At 37.3% G+C, this 8984-nt stretch overlaps 1 protein-coding gene across 1 annotated transcript; it reads left to right on the top strand.

The window, feature by feature from the left end:
- Positions 1-6101: 6101 nt before the first annotated feature.
- LOC107815256 (UDP-glycosyltransferase 74B1-like) lies at positions 6102-8574 on the top strand. Its single transcript, XM_016640819.2, has 2 exons — positions 6102-6834; positions 7661-8574. Exons 1-2 carry the CDS (start codon positions 6190-6192, stop codon positions 8405-8407), a joined length of 1392 nt encoding a protein of 463 aa, XP_016496305.1. The 5' UTR covers positions 6102-6189; the 3' UTR covers positions 8408-8574.
- The last annotated feature ends 410 nt before the right edge of the window (positions 8575-8984 follow it).

Genomic DNA, 8984 nt, shown 5'->3' with positions numbered 1-8984 from the left:
TGTAACTGAATTTTCTGAATTATCAATTGTGCCTTAAACACTGGTGGCTCTTAAATCAAAAGACACATCTTTTTACGAAGAAATTCTCTAAACAATTCTATAATATTCTTATTATTACTAACCTTAGCTTTAAGAAAAAAAGCCACATCTGTTTGAATGTTATGATTTCACGACTAACGTGATATACAGAATTAATCATTTCAATAATCATGCATTCATGCTTATGCTGCCCCGGTTTCTTATCTGCACAAATTTGTGTTGAAAAATTTCTATTGTACTATACGCTATCAATTCTTATGGTGTGAATGAAATTTTGTTTATATTCTTTTATTCCTCCTAGCTATGGTTTTCTAATTTTACATTTGCATGCTGCCTATATGTGTTTATTAATTTGTTGAATTATTTTGGAGTTGTTTATGGCTGAGAAAAAATATAAGAGTGCAGTTTTCTTTTTGCATGTCCATAAATTTGTATTGTTTGTGATTATGGACTTTTTTTTCTTGTGTGTTAAAAGGAGGTGATTAACTTACATTACTAGGTAACACGAAGAAATTAGGTCTTTCGATTTGGGGATTGTTTGAACAAATTGAATCACTAAAAACTGATTCAATAGGTTTGATTCTTAAGATATTTGAAGCTGAAGGTACATATTGGTGTCGATTGAAAACTGAATTCGATAAGTTCTCGTTCGGAATTTCTGAACTCAGTTCTTCGGAGCCGCAATCCAGATTCTATTGTTCCTCTTTTGTCTTGATATTTTAATAGTTCGATATTTTAGCGTAATTGTATCTCCTTGCCTGCCTATTTTGTTCTTGAATCTTTAGTTAGTATTTGCCCGCATTGTCAAATTAATTGCATTAGTGATAGCTTTGCCTACTTGTTTATATTGTTATCTACCTGTTTCCATCTTTATTTCAAATATCCCCTAGTAGTTCTGTTCTAGTTTTGCACATTTTCTTTGTGATCTTTAGTTGCAGATTATAGCCCCCTTTAACTCTTGTATTGTATTTCTTCACCTATTTTTCTATCCTTTAGTTATAGATTATAATTCCTTTAGTTCCTTTATTTTATTTCTTCACCTATTTTTCTATCCTTTAGTTGTAGATTATAGCTCCTTTAGTTCTTTTGTTTTATTTCTTCACCTGTTTTTCTGACCTTTAGTTGTAGATTATAGTCCCCGTTAGTTCTTTTATTTTATTTCTTCACCTGCTTTTCTGATCTTTAGTTGTAGATTATAGTTTCCGTTAGTTCCTTTATTTTATTTCTTCACCTGTTTTGCGACCTTTAGTAGTAGATTATATTTCAGTAATTCCTTTTATTTTTGTTGCTTGTTTTCAGGATAGTGCTTGCGTAGTGACTCCTAGATTATAGTGGTTTTGGTGAACGATGGTAGGGTAAGGTCTTGTCCTCAGGGGAGTCAGCACGGGGGAGGGGGTGCGGGGGTAAGAGGGCTAAGGGAGCTACAAGGCTGAGAGTGTGGTCTTGGAACATAGGATTTTTGACTGGAAAATCTATAGAGTTAGCGAAGATTCTCGAAAAAAGGAAGATTAATATAACTTGTGTACAAGAGACTAGGTGGGTAGGAGATAAGGTGCGGGATGTGGGCAATTTCAAGCTTTGGTATTCTGGGAGGGTAGGAGGCAAGAACGGGGTAGGTATCTTGGTTGATAAGGACCTCCGTGAACTAGTGGTGGAGGTTAGAAAGGTGAATGACAGGCTGATGACTATTAAACTAGTTGTTGGAGGTTTTACTTTGAACACAATCAATGAGTATGCACCCTAAACAGGCTTGAATGAGGAAGTCAAAAGACGTTTCTGGGAGGATTTGGATGAGATGGTGCATGGTATCCCGCATATCGAGAAGCTTTTCATAGAAGGAGATTTCAACTGCCACATTAGAGCGACGTCTTAGGGGTATGATGATATGCATGGTGGCTTTGGTTTTGGAGATAGAAACGGAGGAGGAACATCTCTGCTGGACTTTGCTAGAGAATTTGATTTGGTGATAGCAAACTCGAGTTTCCCGAAAAAGAGGGAGCACTTGGTCACCTTCCGGAGTTCGGTGGCCGAGACTCAGATTGATTATTTACTCTACAGGAAGTACGATAGAGGTCTTTGCAAGGATCTCAAGGTCATCCCGAGTGAGAACCTCTCGACCTTCATAGGCTCCTGGTCATGGACCTTGAGATCACGAGGAATAAGAGGAAGAGGGCGATGTATAGCCAACATAGGATAAAGTGGGGAGCCTTGATGGAAGCTAAAGCGTGGGAGTTGGGGGGGTCAAGCTAGTGACTATGGTGGCTTGGATGAGTAGTAGGGATGCAAGCGCTATATGGACCATGATTGTGCAGCGCATTAGGGAAGCCGTGAGAGAGGTATTAGGAGTCTCAAAGGGTTACTCTAGTGGTCACAAGGGAGACTGGTGGTGGAATGGAGAGGTACGGGAAAAAGTAGAAACCAAGAAAGCAGCGTATCTGAAGCTAGTGAAAAGTGTAGACGAGGAGGAGAAGAGGGCGAATAGGTAGCATTATAAGTTGGCTAAGAAAGAGACAAAGCTAGCAGTTACGGCGGCCAAGACTGCAGCTTTTAGTCTTTTGTATGAGGAACTCGAGGGCCGAGGTGGGGATAAAAAATTGTTCAGGTTAGCCAAGGCGTGAGAAAGGAAGGCACGTGACTTGGACCAAGTGAAGTGCATCAAGGACGAAGAAGGTAGAGTTTTGTTGGATGAGGGGCTTATCCGTCGGAGATGGCAGACCTATTTTCATAGTCTCTTAAACGAGGAGGGGGGCAGGAGTATTGTACTGGGTGATTTAGAACTCTTTGAGAGTCATTGTGATGGTTATTGTAGGCGGATTAGAGTTGATGAAGTTAAGGGGGCTATGCGTAAGATGAGCAGGGGCAAAGTGACTGGGCCGGATGAAATTCCGGTAGAGTTTTGGAAGAGTGCGGGCAAGAAAGGCATAGAGTGGATCACTAGGTTATTTAATGTCATGTTTAGAACGAAGAAGATGCTTGAAGAGTGGAGGTGAAGCACGATGGTTCCTGTATACAAGAACAAGGATGATATCCAAAATTACAATAACTATCGGGGTATCAAGCTCCTTAGCCATACTATGAAAGTCTGGGAGAGAGTGGTAGAGCTAAGGGTGAGGAGGAGTATGTCTATTTTTGAGAACCAGTTTGGGTTTATGCCGGGGCGTTCGACTACAGAAGCCATCTACCTTGTTAGTAGATTGATGAAGTAGTATAGGGAGAGAAAGAATGACTTGAATATAGTGTTTATCGACTTAGAAAAGGCGTACGATAAAGCCCCGAAAGAAGTTTTGTAGAGATGTTTGGAGGCTAGAGGTGTATCTGTTGCCTATGTTAGGTTGATTAAGGAAATGTATAATGGAGTAAAGACTCGAGTGAGGACGGTGGGTGGGGACTCAGACCATTTTCCGGTTATGATGGGGTTGCATCAGGGGTTGGCACTCAACCCTTTTTTGTTTGCTCTGGTGATGGACGTACTGACGAGCTACATCTAAGGGGAGGTGCCGTGGTGCATGCTATTTGCAGATGATATTGTATTGATTGACGAGACGCGAGACAGTGTGAATGCACAATTAGAGTTATGGAGGCAGACCCTGAAATTTAAAGGTTGCAAGTTGAGCAGGACCAAGACACAATACTTGGAGTGTAAGTTCAGTGACGAGACTCAAGGAGGGGAAGGGTAAGTGAGGCTGGACTCGCAGGTCATCCCTAGAAGAAGGAGTTTTAAGTACTTTGGGTATATTATTTAGGGGGATGGGGAGATTGATGAAGATGTCACACATCATATTATGGCGGGATATATGAAATGGAGACTCGCTTCCGGTGTTTTGTGTGACAAGAAGGTGCCACCGAAAATTAAGGTTAAGTTCTACAGAGTGGTGGTCAGACCAATAATGTTGCATGAGGCTGAGTGTTGGCCAGTAAAGATCGCTCATGTCTAGAAGATGAAGGTAGAAGAGATGAGGATGTTGAGATGGATGTGCGGTCACACCAGGTTAGATAGGATCAGAAATGAGATTATTCGCGACAAGGTGGGTGTGGCCCCTATTGAGGACAAGATGCGGGAAGCGCGACTTAGGTGGTTTGGTCATGTGAGGAGGAGGAGCACAGACACCCCAGTGAGGAGGTGTGAGAGGTTGACATTGGAGGGCCTACAGAGAGGTAGAGGTAGTCCAAAGAAGAGGTGGGGAGAGGTGATTAGGCAAGACATGGCACAACTTCAGCTGACCGAGGACATGACCCTTGATAGGAAGGTATGGAGGTCGATGATTAGGGTAGTAGAGTAGGTAGTCTAGAGTGTTTATAACAATAGTATTGGTACGCAGTCTTACTTTCTATTGGTAGTAGGTTTTTATGACTAACCATTATTTTCTTTCATTGTTGATCACATTACTATCTTGTTGTTTTTATTCTATTTTTATATGACTTTTTGGTACTGTCCCTTCTTGTCTATATTTTCATTAATGTGGTGCTTATACTTTCCTGAGCCGAGGATCTATTGGAAACAACCTCTCCATCCTCACAAGGTAGGGGTAAGGTCTGCGTACACACTACCCTCCCCAAACCCCACGATGTGGGATAATACTATATATGTTGTTGTTGTTAGTTTAAGTTCTTTCATTGGATCTATTCTAGAGAATAAAAAAGAGAGATGAATATGACTTCTACAAGATTTTTTCCGTGCATTTGTTCACGTGAAGAAGTGAAGTCAAAATAATCATTAGTATTAAATATGCCCAGGAATGAAAATATGCAAATCACAAAAAGGTAATGAAGAAATTATAAACTTTAGAAAGATATGTCAATTCTCATGATTTCGAAGGTTAACAGTTGGAACACGTACCTTGACTAGTATTATGTAGTATATCTCTGTCAATTGTCAAATAATTCTTAATTTTGTATATAAAGCTCAAGAAGGTATTTATAGGTGAAGTGAAATATATTAGTTAGCGAATTTCGCAATACGTTTTCTCATGTGGCTAACTTATACTTTTAGGAGGGATATTAATATCGATAACAAGAGTCTTGGTCATGACAGAGCAACCGAAACAAATGAAAGGAACATAAACCAGCAATATTATCTATAAGAAAGTATTAGGCGATATATACGCTTCATTACATGTTTGTATCTCATAAAATCAAAATAAGCAAAACACATATATCTAATTAAACTCTGATTATTTATCTTTGTAGGTTCAGACGATATCCAATTATCTTGACTTCAAGTAACAAGCCACCATACGATGATCCACATTAAATATTCATAGAACCTTGTACGTTATTTTTTATGTATAATTATTTATTCAAAACTTTTCTAATAATATTAATATTACTTTATAAAATTATATACTATATGACTCGGCATACAAGTGCAACGCAAGTGAAAAGTAACTAGTATATAACATAAGTCTTTGAAAGAAATTACAGACTTTATGTCTTGTCCGAATTCCTTGATACTTAATTACAGAGGGTATGGTGAGGAATTAGGATGCTCGTACCAAACTTTGGTTCATTTAAATTAATTTCCAACCATCTTATCTTCTTCCGAACATTAACTCAGGTTTCACATGTGCCATATTTTTGGGTAAGTCAGAAGCATGTGCCCATATACCATCAAGTCCCAATTTGATATAAAATCAATTTAAGTAGTTAAAAGTTAGATCTCTTTTAGTTCGGTCTTTAAAATAATAATTAAAGTAATGAACCTATAAAACACGCAACTCAAACCAGAACTCAGGTGTTTAATGACTAAACGGAAGTAAGATCTAGATAATCCGTCACTCTGTTGATTTGTAAGGATATCGACATGCAAAAGTGGAAGCAAATTGCTGCTGAAATTTTGATAAAAATGCTGAACTATTAGTTCATGCAATTGATGGATGGTGGGACCCTATTTCACTCTTTTAGAATTTGTGTAGGACCAGAAAATAACTTCAATCGAAATAAATACCAACCCTTTATGGCCCAAAATCAATACGTGTGATTTGCAAACGTCATTAACCTTATGTAAACAGTGACCTCATGCGAACATATTATCGCAGCCTATAAATCTTGGTTACATTTCATGATTTTCTTTCAAATACACACACACACACACCTCACAATAGAACAAAGTTGTAAGAGTTAAATTTTCTTTGATCTTTCTCACAAACCAAAATGGTAGGCAAAAGAAATGAGCCTCATGTCATATTTGTACCTTACCCAAGCCAAGGTCACATTAACCCACTTCTCCAATTTGCAAAACGCTTATCCTCCAAAGGTGTAAAAGCAACTTTAGCCACTACTAAATACACTGTCAAGTCTATTAATTCACCCAACATTTCAGTTGAAGCAATTTCTGATGGATTTGATGAAAGTGGTTTTTCCCAAGCCCAAAAGGCAGATGTATATCTCAAATCATTCAAAGAAAATGGCTCAACAACTCTATCAGAACTAGTGACAAATAACAAGAATTCGACACATCCGATAAGTTGCATTGTTTATGATTCGTTTTTACCATGGGCTCTTGATGTGGCTAAAAAACATGGGATTGACGGAGCTGCGTTTTTTACAAATTCAGCCACGGTTTGTGCAGTTTTTGCTCACATTCATTATAAAACATTTTCATTGCCGGCGAAGATTGAAGATAATGAGCCTTTGTTATTGCCTGGTTTGCCTTGTTTCTATCCAATTGATGTTCCTGGATTTATTAGGGAGCCTGAAAGTTACCCTGCTTACTTAGCCATGAAAATGAGTCAATTCTCCAATGTGGAAAATGCTGATTGGATTTTTGATAACTCCTTTCAAGAACTAGAAGGAGAGGTACGTCTTCAATAATATCACTATGTCCTAGCACTACTTCATTAATGGGTGGCCGGTGGGGGCATCATACATTTTGTTGCATGTCAATACTTGGTCTCGTTCCTTTTTTACTTTATGATCTTTTATGGGCCATTTAGTTTTTCGTATATTCTCTACACCTAATTCTTTTTATAATGATCAAATTAATAAATCTTGTACATATGTATATAAATAATTTAGTGTAAGTACTTATGTAGATTTAGAAACCAAATGAAGAATGTTACCAACAAAGGCTGGATTTAGGATTTAAGTTTTATGGGTTCTATTTTTAAGGCTTTAGAATTTAACCCAATGTCTTTTTTAAGTTATGGGTTCATGTTGTTATTCATTGCAATGTTAGTGAATTTTGACAAATTAATATTATGCTCTGCTTCGAAAGTATTGGTTCAGTTAAACCCGCTGCCGATACATTGCATTTGCCTCTGGTCACGAAATGCTAATTTGCACAAATAGCCACATTTGTGAGCTTGTATTTAGAAGTTATAGACTTTTTCAGAATTAGACCAATTGTTTGAAGTTTGAAAGTGGCCATCTGGTTTGAAGTATAAAATACAGATCGTGATGTTGACCAAAATTTTGAATTAATACCACAAAAGTGGCCACTTAGCGGAAATAACACGAATGCTATCAAGTTCAAACGTTGAATTCTTTTTAGAATAGTAAGATGAAGAACAAGTAAGCCATGGTAAAAAGAATACTTTGGCTTTAGTAAATTGTCTAATTAAAAGAAGTGAAAAAGTAGGAAAGAATGTATTTGATGATGTTACTTAAAACTTTTATTTTTCAGATAGCAAGAGAAGTTTCAGAGATTTGGCCAGCAAGGTTAATTGGACCAATGGTGCCATCATCCTATTTAGATGGCAGAATAGAAGGTGACAAAGGGTATGGAGCAAGTCTATGGGAACCCCTTAGTGAAGAATGCCTCAAATGGCTAAAAACAAAGCCAAGTAAATCAGTAATCTACATTTCTTTTGGTAGCATGGTATCACTCACACCAAAACAAATGGAAGAAATGACATATGCTTTAATAGACAGCAACATGAGTTACCTTTGGGTTGTAAGGGAAACCGAAAAATGCAAATTGCCTAAAAGATTTATAGAATCCACAAATGGAAAAGGGTTAATTGTGTCATGGTGCAATCAGTTAGAAACACTAGCAAATCAAGCCATTGGTTGCTTCGTGACTCATTGTGGATGGAATTCGACACTTGAAGGACTGAGCCTTGGCGTGCCGATGTTGGCAATGCCACAATGGTCTGACCAAATGACAGATGCTAAATTTATAGATGAGATTTGGAAAATTGGTGTGAGGCCTAAGTTGGATAAGTTTGGGATTGTTAGAAAAGAAGAGCTATTGTTTTGTTTAAAAGAAGTAATGGGAGGGGAGAGGAGTTATGAGATTAGGAGAAATGCTAGAGAATGGAAGAACTTGGCTAAGAAAGCAATTAGTGGAGGTGGTAGCTCGGATAAGTCTATCAATGAATTTGTGAACAGTCTTAATCTAGCATGCCAGATGAAGAAATACATGAAATAATGCTGTTTGATTGTAGAATCTTGGAAATTTCTGAGTTTACAGGAAGTAATTTATTCAAGTTTTATAAAAGAGCAATTACTCAAAGTCACTAAAGTATCAAACAGGGCCAGATGTGGCAAAGTAAGTTCTATAAATTTCGTTATATAGTAGCTAAAGTATATGCACAATGACATTATTTTTTGATAATTTCAAAGTGAGTCCGAGAAGTTTAGTAGCCTTATAGTGTTCGTTCGTTAGAGTATTTATTATATATATATATATATATATATATATATATATATATATATATATCAAACAATTACATGATTCACTTTAATTTTAACTCTTAAACAGCAACCTTAGTTGTCGGAAGTGACTAATCCTTGTATTCCATCAACCACTCATAGAATAGATGTACAACTCTCTAAAACATTTGTCTTATACTCTAATGTCGCTTTCAACATTTTATTAATTAGTCCGATCCGTAAGCTATATTAATAGCAAAATAGAATTTAACTTCTTTATTATAGGGACAGCGTGTAAGTTTCATTTTCATACTAACCAAACAAAAAGAAAAATGGTTAACGAAAAGGAAGAA

The sequence above is a fragment of the Nicotiana tabacum genome, chromosome 24, assembly GCF_000715075.1.
Source record: "Nicotiana tabacum cultivar K326 chromosome 24, ASM71507v2, whole genome shotgun sequence".
Taxonomy (NCBI): domain Eukaryota; kingdom Viridiplantae; phylum Streptophyta; class Magnoliopsida; order Solanales; family Solanaceae; genus Nicotiana; species Nicotiana tabacum.
This window is presented reverse-complemented; position numbering and strand designations above follow the sequence as displayed.